This window comes from Cheilinus undulatus, linkage group 3, assembly GCF_018320785.1.
Source record: "Cheilinus undulatus linkage group 3, ASM1832078v1, whole genome shotgun sequence".
NCBI lineage: Eukaryota > Metazoa > Chordata > Actinopteri > Labriformes > Labridae > Cheilinus > Cheilinus undulatus.
Genome location: NC_054867.1, coordinates 36,343,310 through 36,358,028, shown reverse-complemented (window position 1 = coordinate 36,358,028; position 14,719 = coordinate 36,343,310). Strand labels below are relative to the sequence as shown.

Sequence of the window (14,719 nt, the reverse complement as noted above, 5' to 3'; positions counted from 1 at the left end):
CTGCCACTGGTGGCTGGTGAGTTAAAAAATCTACAAGCCAGAAACCAGCCCCTCTATTTTAACAAGCTGCATTATTTAATTAGGCATAATAAAATAATCAAGACTTCTAATATTCAAGTTAAAGGCTAGTTAATAAGACAGAGTTGGTGAAAAAATGATCCAAACTATCACTCATTTTAAACCTCAATTTGTCCTCATTTTAGCCAGTGTAATCTTTTTGGTATTACAAGAGGGACCTTTAGCTACTCACTAATCCAGCACCACATTACAATTAAAGCCCAGGACAAACTAATAGCTGGATCTTTAGTGAAGGCTATTTACTTGAACCATAAAGTTGGTTTTATAGTCTAAATAATTACTTCTATCCTCCATCTTTAACATCTTTTGTTTGTTTTCTCTCATCAGATTTGGGATATGAGCGATGATGAGAGCATTTAAAGGACTGTGGGAATAAACCCTGAACCTCAGAAGGACTCAGCACTCCATCCCTGCTGCTGCCAGTTTCTCTAAGAAATTCATGTTCACAATGGGGGCAAGAGAGGAACGAAGACCTTGCAGAGAATAAATGATTTATTCATGAAACTGAAGTAATTACAACCAATCATATTCCATAAAATTCTTCAGAATAATGGCTAAAAAGCTTTAAATAGGTCTCCATTCTTGTGAACCAAAGGATTGGGCTTTAAGAATACGGCAGTGACAGAAATGTCATATATTAAACTTACTTTTGTACTTTTTAACGTTTTTTTTTTTCCTGTTATTATACTAGAAACAGAATCAGAGCTTGAACAAATACAGTTCCACATGGTGATTATGTTGTCAACATTTTCAGTACCATGTTTTAAACAATACAGACTCCATACACATCTTTGATAGGACTGAAGAGAGATTTTTTCTGGAAGCCACAGAGTGTTTAAAAATGGTATTGTGGCAACCTAAGGGTTTTTTTTTTGTTGTTTAGTTTTTTTTACAGCAAATGTACCTGGTAGTATCACCTGTTAACGTGTGATCAGTCACATTTACTCAGTATTTGGAGTCTTGGATGAATCACAGCACTTGTTATTGAGAAAAAAAAGCTTTTTTAAGAAAAGTCTATGAATATTGACATGTTTGATCCTTCCTCTAGTCTCTTTTAAAAACACTCTTAAAAAGTGTGCTGGAGTGTCTTTTAGCAAGACTTGAACCAGCTGTATCTGTGCGTTCATTCAGTTTGGAAAAGAGCTTCAGACTGATGTGAGAATACAAAATCACTGTTAAAAAGACCAAGAGATTTCCTGTCTGTTTACTGGGGTCTAACATTTGATAGAAATAATCCTGAAACCAGCTTTGTTACTTTGAAAAGTTGATAACCAGCACATAAATGTTGCTGAACAGTGGCCTCTGATTTATAACCTGGACGCCGTAACTGCACATTTATTTTAGAAACAGCCTATGGAGAAAACAAAGCTCCATCAAGGTTTAATGCATGCCTGTGTTTGTCCTTATAGTTCATGTTGTTTTTCTGCTGTCCTTATTGTTTGAACTGCTGACATTCAATGTTTCAGTGTAAATGTTTCCACATTCACTTGCAGAAAAAGGCTCAAGTTAAAGGTGCCCTGTGAAGTTTTCTATCATGAGAAGAAATGCTTTTATGAATGGGTCTGAATTCCAAAAAGTCAGTTCTGCCTATTGTTTTCAAAAAGACGACTCATAGCTGGAGTTGATAATACTCAACATATATGCATGAAGGTAAAACTTGAAGTGGCTCCCCAGGGCACCTTTAAGCCAGACTTGCTAGAAAATGCATAGTAAAAATGTACAACAAAATGAAGTTATGTTTTTTACCATAAAATTAAGGTTAAAGTTTTTCATTCTAACTTGGTTTTAATAATTCTGACTATTCACCTCATGGGCCACACCTCTCTTCTGTATTTAACCAAAAAACTGGAATAAAATAATTCTTTAAAATTGTGTTCATCTGCCCTTCTTTATCACTATGAAACCTTATCACACCAATATCATCATTGCCTATGTATACATTTGAAAGGAGGTATGCTGTATTGTAATTAGAGGGCCGAAATGAATTATGGCCTAAACAACGCCTCATAGTTTTCTTTTTTTTTCAGGTGTGTACTCACTTCCTTGAAAATTATTTTACTCATCACTTCCTCTTATTAAACGTTCATTTCCAATATCCCTATCATTACAAAAACACACAAAAAAGGCAACAAAGTAGTTTAAAAGCATTTTATTGTTCATCAAGGCTACTTTACGTACAAAAAAGGTGGCCTGCCAAAACCTTTTTAGTAGGAGACACAGAGCCACAACTTGTTTTTCTTGATACAGTTTGTGTTTGTTTTACAGTTCAGAGTATTTCTACCACTAAGTACATGCTACTTCCAATTCAAAAGGACCTTGGGTATGTGGTGTGGTCAATCAGACCTACTCCTATTTCACTGATGATGTTTACTTGATCAAAGATGTAAAAATGGCCTCAACAGACGGGAACAGCAACTTCAGTTAAATATGGCTGACAACCCAAAACCGCATATTCTCAACAGATGATCTCAGTCTCATTGTCTGGCAATGAGAAAACTAATTTCAGCATGGAAAGATAAAAAAAGGCTGACATCATTTCAACTTTTGTGTTTTAAGTTGCATGTCTGACATTAACAAACATCTCCCATGTTGGATAGGTGAACTTGTTGCTCAATTCCCATCTGTAGACCTCAAACATCATCAAAAGACCTTTAACCCCACAGTCTCACTGACATGCAGAGGTGGACATTTGTTTTTACCTACTAGCCCATGTCAAATGTTGATTTTTATTTTACTTGTAAATAATTAGGACATGGCTGGCAATAGTCATTGGGCTAGTGGCAAAACTATTCTGTTGAATTGATGCAACATGCACATTTCTCAAGAGGCCTCTAAAAGAACAACCCTCTGTGACCATTAGTGAAACTGTTGTTCAGACGTTGCACAATCAAGCTCTGCAGAACATCAGGGATCATGGAAGTAGCGATTGTCACCGACACACTGGTGGTTTATCGTGGTTTCATACGTTTACTGTGTTCCTGCACTTGAACCTTTAACACAACAAACTCTATAAACAAAAAAGATCAACTTTTTTCACAAAAAAAGAAAAATGCAATGATTACAATATAAGGACAGGGAAAACCAACAATTAAATAGCTACATATCATTAACAAATTAATTGTTCCTCAAAAAATACCTACGATTTTTCTTCTGTACATTCGTTACGCACAGCGTAATGATGGTCTTTATAGTTACCTATTATAAAAAAGTATTTTTTTTTTTATTAAGTGATTTTCCTACAGTGTGTAGGGAGTGTGTGCCTAAGCAGAAAGAGAGCCCCCTACCTACAGGGTGGTAGTGAAATGATAATGAGAAAGAATAATAATAGAAAAAACAAAATCCTCTGGACACTAAGCCCTTTTCCCTCCTGTTTTCTAGCATGTTGCTAACAACATCCAAACTTACATCAGGCTCAATTGAATGTCCGAGGAGGCGGAGGCAGTGCTGTGAGACCTGAAAAAAGACTTTCAGTGGCAGCTGAGTGTCTCCTGGCTCACGGGTCGGGCTTTCAGAAGCTCAGCTCCTGAAGCAAGACTGCCCCCAGACTTGATAAAAAAAAAAGAAAATCATCCATTCAGACCACTAGGAACCTGTTGCTGAAAGATTGATGAGCATTTCCTTTCATAGTGATTCATTCACGGGCAATTAAATGAGATTTTAGCTCTGTATCTTAAGAACCTAGAACCTTTACTGTCGGCTCTGGTTCAGTTGCGTCTGTTCTGATAGTTGAGGATGGAATGTGTGGACATTCTAACCATTTAAAAAACTCTGTTGTAGATGTTCTTATGTTTAATAAAAAACAAAGCAAGCCAAACAACTAACATCATTAAGGGTGTTTTCACATTAAGTACAACTGTTTTGTGTCATGCCCGAGTATGATTGCTCCAACTCCCTTGGTCTGCTTTCACATTAGTATTCCTGTTCCCTGCCTGAGCATGTCAGAGACATTGTGTGGTGGTATGTGCATGGTTGGGTTGCAATTCCTCTTAAAAGAAAGAGGAAGAGGCAGCCATTGCAACTACTAGCATCACCATATGTTTGTACTCAATGCTAACCATGGAATCTATCCTAAAGGCTACTATGGATTTTATGATCTTAATGACAAACAATGACCCTCTTCCAACTTCCTAATCGAACCCTTTTTGAAGAGACAGAATTGTCACATTGACATATACTCAGGCATGGTTGCTTTTATATCTCCCTCAGACTACATAAGAACAGTGCCCGAGAAAACCTCTTTAAGTTGACTGCAGCATACAGTAAGCTTGTATTTTCACTGTTCAAATCAACCAGATTTTGGGGTCAAGTGTACTCAGATCTGGGCCCTGGTAATTAATGTGAAACCACCCTTAATCCCAGCCTTCTCTTGACTGTTAAAACCTGCTCTCTATATTCTACACTCTGATAAAGGAACAAGAGGGCTTGAACATATTTGAGGATAATTCATCGGTACTGGTTTACCACTTATTTTTCTTACTGAAAATAGCACAAGTGGCCTTTTTTGCATCTCGGAGCCCAAGGGGGATCTCTTGGGCTTTTGGCTCTGTCTGGTTGTGTAGTCTACAGGCATTCTGACTGTTCATGTGACCTGTTCAAAGTTCCCTACAGGAGGAATGTATGCTACCTTGGTGCAGGCTCTTTTACAGAGTAAGTCATTTTCTCAGACTGCAGCAGTCTAGCTTAACTGCAGCAACAACGCAAGGTTGTTGATAACAAAAAAGCACTTAAGTACAAAATAAAATGTCTGGACACCAAGTCAGGACACAAGCTCTGACCAAAACTAGACCATGTTTCCTGAATGCATCAGTGTTTTAGTCTGTCTTGTATGAAATATTTTTTCATACTGCAGCAACAAGGTGGTGATTTCAACAGTAAAATGAGACTATAAACTTTTTATTTCAACTGTGATGCCTTCCAGGAAAACGTGGCCCTGCTGACTTGTTTGTGCCAGTTTGGTGTCTCAGCTCAGTCATGCTCAACAATGTAGCATCCTGTACCACCGATGGATCAACATCTTAAGAAAACCTTTATTAGCTGCACATCCAACATCAATTCAGCAGGAGAATAATTTCAGCTCAGCTGCAGGAACAAGCTGATCATTCCCTGTACTGAAGTAGTGATGGGAAACACAGCTCTCATTGTTAAACAGAGCCTGTCCGGAGGCCATCCTGCTATAGATGTTTGTTACCATAATGATATTAATGGAAAACAACAAATACAAAACTGTAATACAACAATAACAATAATATAATGGAGTACAACTGACCCAGCAGTGAGTGTATAGTGTCTAAGTCTGTTACTGACGATGAAAGAAGTAACAACTAACGTCTAATTGAAACGGCTAATAGTAGTTAAGATTGAAATGCTTAAAACATTAATAGATACCAGCTATTAAACACAAAACAGAAAACATGCATGTGTAAAAGCATTAGTTTACCCTTCAAACCTTTAGAAATCTACCAAAACCCTAGAGTAAGGGAGAGGGAGGGACAGCAGAGTGGAAGCCAAACACAACTACAACACCTGTGTTCAAGGAGATACACAATCAAAGGTGTGTTTGAAGAGATCCGAATAATCTTCTCTCCCCCAGTCGAGAAAACCAGACTTTTTTGACCACAATGACGTTCAGCATCTTCTAGCCCCTCATCACTGTCAGCAGGTAAGGCTGTGAAATAAAACAAAGCCCAATGTTCAGGCAAAACTACTGTCAACACGCTGTAGGGTTGTTCAACTGTGTGTTCGTCTTTTTTTATGATTGCTGGGATGTCTAACAATTTGGCACAATTTACAGCAATTGTGTTAAGTACTGATGATGGTATTTTGGGGACAGGATTAATATTATCTATACCAATAACAACGCTACTTGATAAAAATCCACAAGTGGAGATTGTTACTTTCACTGTTTGTATGAAATACTGACTCTTTTAATGTACGTGTAGATGGCTGCTGCTGTCCATGAGTTTTACCAACATTGTGAAGGCCTGAGTTCACACCAACAGTGTTTTTGTGCTGTCAGCGCCCATCGTCTATACAAAATCAGTTCATCCTAAGCATACTTAGGATTGTCACTGCACTCAAAGTGCTAATCACTGAAAATAAATGAACTTTAATAACAGTTCTTAAAAATACTCTTTCTCCCTCATGGATCAATAAAAGTTAGGGTAGGCTCTCTCATGCACCCAGATTTGTTTACTCAAGAGTTTAATTTCCAATCTAGAGCTGCTGCTAACACCAGGACAATGTCTATGCAAACATGTCCTTAAATAAAAGCAAATAATAAGCAAGGAAGGCAATTTAGTCAACTTTAAACAGTCACTACCAAAGGCAGCAAAGTGCTGTGAAACAACGTTTTGACACAGCAACTGTGAGCACCAGGAAAAACATGCTAAAATTAAAGTAGTGGGCACTGCCAGCACAGAAAAGGTCTAGTGGACAAAGGGCCTTCAGGTAATTCCATTTCTTGTGTGATGAAACTATTTGAACACTCAGCAGCCAATTCTATATCCTCAATGTCAGGCATTTAACATCACTCAGCCCTACTAAAATATTTTGCATATTTCATCTATGCTCAATAACTACTGCATCATTATGTAGGGTTTTTTCTATCAGAGTCAGAATGTGGATAAGCCCAGGTAGATCTGATATCAAGGAGGTTCCAGCTGAAGCTGGATTAAGTCAGTTTGGGTCAAAATGAGCTTTTTCAGTCCCAGCGTGCAGTGCCAGATTTCCATACTGACACCCTTTTTACTCTCTACAGCAGTAGTGCAAATCAGACCAAGCCGATCACCCACGTGTACACATGCAGAAACAAAACCACCACAACAGTCACGCAGGAGGAGGAAGGTGAGAGAATGAAAGCTGATAAACAGAGGATGAAGATTGTACGATGGATGTGTTTTTTTTTTTTTTGTTGTTTTTTTTTGTTTGTTTTTTTTCTTGATGGGCATTGATAAACATCAGTGTCAGAGTTTTCTTTGGTAGCACTGTCAGGTGGTTTGTGGTTATTTATCCAAAGTGTTTCTCGCTTATCTTCTCTTTCAATTGTCAGGCATCTCATAACGCAAAAACAGTACACAAAACTACTGTTAAAGAAACAAAAAACAAAGAAGGAAATTAATAATTAAAACACCGCCTTTCTCCTCTCTTTATATACAAATAACTATGGACACTTGCTCAGCTCCAAGCTTGACACACAGAAATGATGAATGATTGGAAGGAGCAGCTTGGTGCTCCAGTTAAGTCCCAAAGTTGAACCCTCATCGTTCATTATGGATTACTGTCCGTCTTTAACAAACCAGGGCACATAAGGGGGGATAAAACGACCATATTGTTATTGCTTGATTGATCCTCTATGAGTGCATAGAAAGAGAGTGCAGGATTGAGGATGTCGGGTGTTTATAGCAGACCAGCAGGCAGGCATTCCCTCAGGGATGCTGGTGACAGAACATTTAACAGGGGTGTCAATGTAGGCTTGATTGGGAGGGCTGGGGAAACCCCTCCTCATTCAGGAGACCACAGAAGGGGAGTGGTTGTGATTGACCATGCGACTGTCAGGGGAGGAGTTTGGGCTGCTGTTGGTCGATGAGGGACTCCCCTTGTTTTTAATCTGCAGCCAGGTCTCGCCCAGGGCCTTGGCAAAGTGGTCGTCCACTGAGCCTGTGATGGACACAGAGTTGGTGGCAGTGGGCTCAGGCTCCTTGTAGTTCTTCCCAAGACTGCGGCGGAAATGCTCCTCAATCACGGGGTCACAGGCTGTGTTGGCTAGAACAGCAAGTAGAGGGGGAGTTTAGTTCACATAATGAAAAGGGGAACGTCTCTAAAACTTTGCTTGTTTAATGGTTCATGGGTATTTTATTGCCTTGCATTTGTTTCAACACTAGTAATGTGCATTTTAGGTCAATGGGAAAACAGCTACTCTACTTTGTCATTTCAGTTCTTTTTTTTGACATGAAATCACCGTTTTGAATTTCACTGTTAACCTCAATGAGATCATTGGGATTTCAATGGGATCATAAAAAAGGCCACAGTAAAGTTATCATCCCACAGAAAACATGACGGACACTCACAGACAGGGGGGATAAAATGCACATGTGTTTGGCTCAGACCACAACTGACTTTTACAGCATAGGGATCACAGATTAAGTAGTAAATAAAACATGCTGAGGCTCCATCACTATTTATGTGCTTTAAATGGAAAGTCTGAGACTCCCTGACATAGAACTGGAATATTTTAGCATCATTAGACATAAAAGGAAGCCTGAATATTAGGGGGCTATTCTCTGGAGGATAGATGCACCTGATGATACATTTGTACAAACTGAACTGTCTGAGAAATCACTTGGTTGAAAAAAAAATGCATGTTTTAAGGACGATTATATATGTTACATGAAAACAGAAGGTATTTATTCATTACTGCGATATGGTAACTCTTAACTGTGCTGTCTAAACACAAGATGTGACAAACAACTAATCACGCTGTAATATGGACAAATGCACTCACTATTGATTCTCCTGTAGTTGTTAGTGAGGCTCGAGCAGCCATTGTGGGAAACTGGACAGTGAGACAGGTTGCAGTTGCGGTTGTTTGCTGGAGCACATGTGATCACTGAAGGACGATTCTGAAAGATACAAATTTTACATTTAGTGATCACTAAAATTGCCAGCACATTACAAATATTCATGTAAATATGACAGAAAAAAGAAAATCTTAAGTAAGAGGCAGAAGGAATGATTAAGTGACCACCAGGGTAGCCAAAAAGGAAATTTCACTCTCCACTAGCCAAGGAGACTAGCTAATGAAAGCGTATTACTCACATCATGCAGGAGACCTACCAGAGTTGAGGTTTTAACCAAACATTTTTAAAAGATTGAGTCAGAAAAGTCTGGAACCACATAAAGGAGATGTGCAGGTTACCTGCTGGCGCTCGACGGTGCTGACTGTGTGGGGCACTGTGGCCATTACTGCTGTGCTGCTGCGTGCAGACTCCACCACCATGCTGTTTTTGGTGAGTGCCAGCGGCTGGTCCATGCCGGCTAAGCTGGCCAGGTGGTGGTGGTGATGGTGGTGGGCGTGGCTGTACAGGTGGTTGCTGTGGACTCCCAGAGCACTGGGCACCACCACACGCTCGATGGGGCTTCGGCTGCGGTCCTTTGAGAGGGGAGAGCTGCGGTAGTCTCCATTAGGTTTCCTGGGGAGCAAAGGGAAAGACTCCTGATAAATGTATCTACAGTATGTCTGGATCAGGTTGTCACTTTACTGACTCTAAATCTAAAGTGTGCTTCAATCTAAATGATTAGTGATTTGTTTTGGTATAATTTAAACCAACCTACTAAGACTTAGCCTTAGATGTTGCCAGACAAAACCAAAAAAATCTTTACATTTCATCAAATATGTCTGACCCATGGCCAGTGGCACAAAGGTTCTAAGCAGAGATTGAGCCCATAAAAAAGTAAGGGGCTCAAAAAAGGAAAGAGAATTGGATGAAGAAAAAGAAAAATTGAGCATATAGCATTTGTTAAGGCAGGCCAAAGAGTCAGGCACTGCCATGATTGATATCAGCTGATCTCACGCAAGCCCTAATCAGCTGACAGCAAGCTGATTTGCTCTAAGCATGCTATTGGCTGCTTGCACTCATGCTGCTATATTCAACTGTTCTAGCCTGGCTATGCTCTGCTGCTCTGTCAACCCTCCTCCACTCCAGCTCCTCCTTCATTCTGCTTCTCCAGGATAGATGCCTGCTCTGGGTTTCTGCTGCTTCTCTCCCTGCATTAGGCTTTCCTTATTGGCATAGGAAGAACAGAAGCGTGTGATGGTCCTGCTTTCCTCTTGGCTCATGGAAGGGTAGGGGGATGCAAGAACAGCCACACAGCCCAATATAAACAGCAGCATTAAGTGCTAATTCATAACTGCTAATAAGGAAATACTTAAAGATGCAAATCGTGTGTTTCTTGACAAAGTGGTCCTAACTGTACTATTGTAAATGAACTCATACGCAGACTCTTGCTGCTCAGATTGCTGGAGGGTTTGATTTTAAACAAGCACATGCTTGCATACATCAATTCTCTCTTAGCTAATGGAGAAGGAAGGAAATATCTTCCTTCTTTATCCAACATGGATGGACTCCAAAATATATCCCAGCACAGACAGGGAACCAAAGCACTGAGCTAAATGCATTGAGCCCAAAACTATAAATGGCTCTCTTTAGTGCAGGAAATCCACTTTTATCTCTCTGCAGCTGAAGCCAGATGTAGTCACTGCTGAGAGATGAAAATCCTGCAGTGTGGCTATATGATGCAGGTTGAGGACTGCATTTCACTGTAAACACTGGACTTAAATTTTACATTTTTGGCATTCATCGTCATACATTTTTTACAACCCACACTTATAAACCTGAGCTGGATACTGAAGGCTGGTCACAAACTCTCCTTATGAAGGAAATTTACTTCTACAACAAAAAGGCCCCTCTGTTTTCTTCAAAGTGTGAGCTCATATTTAATCCTTGAAAAAGCAGAGATAAGGGTAGGAGTTAAAGATGACTGATTATTTTTGACTTCCCATAGTATTATCAAACGTTGGAAATATATTGTAATCGTGCCTAATACAGAGCACTCTTGTTTGCAGTTTAACAGGTAGCAATTATTTTTGCTCTTTACGTCGAATGTGGTCTGTGCTTTTTTTGTGCGTGTGTGTTCGTTCAGCTGTGTATTACACACTTACTGCAGCTACACTCCCCTCCTACCATTTGAGGCCCTGTTAGAGGGACTAAGATTTACTGTATTCGCCTCTTGCTATCTCATCCCTTCTCTCTAACTCCCTCCTCACAAGCATACACACGTCAACACATGCACACTGCCTCCTGCTCCTTACACTAAAACCTACACAAGAATTTGCATAATCTGAGGGACAAAACACCAAGAAAACTACACCTAAACAGCTGTGAACAGAATACATTCAATTCCCTCCCTTCAGTCTTCACTAGATCCTGTGTGGAGGCATTTTCTCCTTCTTGTGAAAAAGTCTGGGGGAAGAATTAGAATGAGAATACACAACAGACCCAAGAGTGAAAAAGCCGCAGCAGCCCTTTAATGGTTTGTTTGGATGCACAACAACAAGTTCAGGCAAACAGTTGTAGCTCAATGTGACCAGGCAACCTGACTGCTGGGTCAAGCATCTGGAGCCCACAGCACCGTCCTGCACAAATAAATAGTCTCCACAGAATACAGAGAGAGAGAGGAAGAGCTGAAGAGGAAAGGAGGGGGCTGAATGTGAATGGTACGGAGCTCTACTATAAGAATGAGTGAGGTCGCTAGTTTCCTTCGTTTGTGCCGAGAGCTTACATTAGCACGAACCCCCCTTTTCTTTTTTCTCTCTTTGTCTTTCTTTCGCTTTTTTCCCCCCTCACAATCGGCAGCAAACTTCCTGAGGGCTGAGGAGGGAGAAACTTGGCAACACTTTTAGAAAACCTAGCCGACAGCTCACACACAAGCTTCAATGTTTTTCTTTCTATTTTCCAGATTCAATCCATCAAATACCAAAAAACTACAGCACTTCAAAGTAACTCAAATTAAAATCAGAACATAATAATACTGGCAGTGCTCAAAAGTTAATATATTTTTAGGATAATTCCTTCAGGAAAAAATCGGCATGTAATCAAACTCTGCCAACCAAAGCCTTCCTGTATAACTTTGTTATCTTCAAATATAAACAATGCCTTGATTAGCTCAGAGGCAAACAGATAAGACAACTCTCTCTCTCTTTCTTTCTTTTTCTCTCTGTCCCCATCCCAGCAGCTGGGTGTTGAGTTAGGTTGTGGAAGTTGTTCCAAACTTTAATCATTGCCAAAGGGCAGGCATGCCCACATCCTCACACAAGAGGGGCCGTTGCAGGAGCCAGTGAACGGGATCAACAAATCCGACCAATGAATTGCATGGCTGTTGAATCCACTGGCGCCCCCGCCTTCCCCTCGCCTGATTGCCTACCAAACCCCGGACTGCATTTCATGCCAGGGATCAGGCATTGAAAAACCCACCCTGGTTCTTTGTCTCTCTCTTACTCACCTCTCAATTATCGTTAGGGTCGCAGCTGGGGGGAGAGAGAGAGGATGCAAAGGGCGGACGGCGAGGGCTACACACGAAACGAGGGGATGGGGGAGATAACAAGGGCTAGAACTGAGGAGAGAGGGTTGCCAGGTTTGAGATGAGAGCTAAAAGTGGAAGAGAGAAGGGGGGAGAGAAGGGAGACAGCCATTGAAAAGTAAAGAACTCCTGGCACTCATAGAGGGTATGGGGGGGCAACCTAAATAGGAGGCAAAAGAGGCAAAAGGACAGGACTGTACTAAAAAGACAGGGGAAGAGGTTGGGGACACAGCTTAATCTTATTTCACAATAAATGTTCTCTGAGTTACTAATCACAGTTGGCTAAAGACTTGGTGTGGAGTGAACAGAGTGCAGCAGAGCAGAAGTTGGCACTGAGGTAGAGTAGACAGAGTGAACCAATAATGATACAAGGCAGTGGAGGTTGGTGATCAACAACATGAGGAATACAGGGAGAAACAGAACCCATGTTTTTAGATTTACGACTTAAGTTAGCTACTTATCACCTATAGCTTGAACAAACTATAAAAAGACAAATAAACTAGGCTGCATCACAAAATAAAACCAAACTAAACTAACAGCAAAAGCAAATCACAGCAGGTGGTTGTTGCATCTTGGTTTCATTGGTGAATTTTTGAGAGGAAAAGTCCATCTGTGTCTCTTAACTCAGCGAATGTGCTGTGTTTTAACTAGGGATGCTCCCGGTTAATCGGTAAAACGGTTAAATACATTTATCAAATTAGCTGGCATGGGATCTACTAGTCGGTTAAACTAATTACCTATCATTTTTTATTAACACAGGCTTGAACTCCCGGTCCATAATGTTCTATTAAAATGTAACGGACCTCCCGCCACTAGAGCCCGCAGTAGCTTCAGTTAATGGCTGCTGCCTTCCTCTCTAGCACTTCACCGGATGTTAATATGAGAAGCTCAGCGGTGGCCTAGCAGTTAGCGTGTCGTAGGAACACCATGGTACGACAATTTTCTAAAGTAGTAAATGATAATAAAGTGGTATGTAGGCTGTTGAGGGTTGAACTCATTTGTAACTACTCACCCGATGTAAAAAGAGGCCACATATCAAGGCACAATATTAATCCACAAAGAGGAACTAAGGTGAACGGTGCTAGCTTTTAATGCTAGCCACGCTGTACAGAGTATCGGTTAACATCACACCTGCTCACACAATGACCATGTGAGGAATCTGACTGTTTTCTAAGGATTTTCTCCTCTTTAGACTAGTTGGTTACACAAGATTTACATGAGCTTTTAGCCGAATAGGGAAATAGATGCTTAGGAACATCCTTAGCTTTAACTATTAGTAGCTAACTAGGTTGTTAGAAGCTGAGTTTAAAGTGATAGCAGACTCTGTTCATTGATATGCCACTTCCAAATATAATAATGATAGTTTGACCAATTGTGAGCACCTTAACAGAGATTTGGGCCAGCTGTAGAGCCATAACATTTTGAATTTTGCATGGCTGGATTCTAAGCAGGCTATGGCATCTTCTTTTTGGTGATGTTGGAATCTCAGATTATTTTGGGGCTTTTGTCCCTATTTATATAAGACGCCTGGAGAGATACAGGGAATATGGAAAGAGAGGGGCTGGGAATCAGTCCCACAACCAGTGCATTGAGGACTATAGCCTCTGTATGTGAGTGCCTGCTCTACCCACTGAGCTAAGCCAGTGCCCAATGTTAACAATTCTTTTTAAGTAAATGCATGAATTGTTTCACCAAGTTTGAAGACCAATACAGAATGTCTTATATCTAAAAAAAAAAAAAAAAGGTTGGGAACCACTGCTATACAATATATAAGCCATTAATCTTATATGGATAAAATTCTGTTACAGTTCAAGAAAAACAAATCTTTTAACCAGAATATAAGATTCTGATCACAATATCTTATCATTAATATATTATGGACTGAACTGGTCCATACATTTTGTGAGCACAGCTCATCAAAATAATGGGTTTCTACCAAGGAAGTAATCTGTGTGGATAAAGTGTGAATTCATAACGAGGGAAACACCAATAGTTTGAGGTCCAACTTATGATGAATATAATATCTCTAATTATATTACGCATGAAAAAAATTTTATTGGAATGGTTCAAAGTAAATTAAGTATTTTAAACTAATTTGTTTTCACTAAAATGAGATGTATGGGAGTTTTTCTTTGTGTAGGCAGATTATGTTTATGTTGTATGTAATTAAAGGCGCAAAGAGTTTAGGATTTCTTTATCTCAGGAAGAGGTTTATTTCTCTTTCTTGCTCTCTCAGGCTGACTTCTTTTGTTTTTGTTTTGTTTGTTTGTTTTATTTCAAATGGGAACCATGTGACAGACATTCAGATTGGATAGCTTGACACAATAAAATAGGGAGCAGATATATATTTGATTGTATCCTACCAGAGCCTGGCTTATGTGCAGCCTGGTATTAGTGGTAGCCATAGTGGTCAACATGTGCTGAAAGATCCCTTCATCTAAAACCCAGAGAGTCCAACCCTTGATACAAAAATGATAATGTCATATATCCTGAACAACACTAGGAT

General features: G+C 40.0%; 2 protein-coding genes across 4 annotated transcripts in view; one reads left to right on the top strand and one right to left on the bottom strand.

Moving 5' to 3' along the window:
• The window catches only part of atg7 (ATG7 autophagy related 7 homolog (S. cerevisiae)), a 112,683-nt gene extending 110,755 nt beyond the window's left edge, over nucleotides 1–1,928 (top strand). For both annotated transcript variants that reach the window (XM_041783378.1, XM_041783379.1), the window contains exon 19: nucleotides 406–1,928. In XM_041783378.1, the coding sequence (XP_041639312.1) occupies nucleotides 406–438 (33 nt within the window). In that variant the 3' untranslated portion in view covers nucleotides 439–1,928. The remainder of the gene's footprint in view (nucleotides 1–405) is intronic.
• Nucleotides 1,929–2,212: 284 nt separating this feature from the next.
• vgll4b (vestigial-like family member 4b) overlaps nucleotides 2,213–14,719 on the bottom strand; it is a 51,720-nt gene continuing 39,213 nt past the window's right edge. For both annotated transcript variants that reach the window (XM_041778206.1, XM_041778197.1), the window contains 3 exons: nucleotides 8,993–9,266; nucleotides 8,579–8,696; nucleotides 2,213–7,839 (listed from right to left, as the gene is read on the bottom strand). In XM_041778206.1, coding sequence (XP_041634140.1) covers nucleotides 7,583–7,839; nucleotides 8,579–8,696; nucleotides 8,993–9,266 — 649 coding nt within the window. In that variant the 3' untranslated portion in view covers nucleotides 2,213–7,582. The remainder of the gene's footprint in view (nucleotides 7,840–8,578; nucleotides 8,697–8,992; nucleotides 9,267–14,719) is intronic.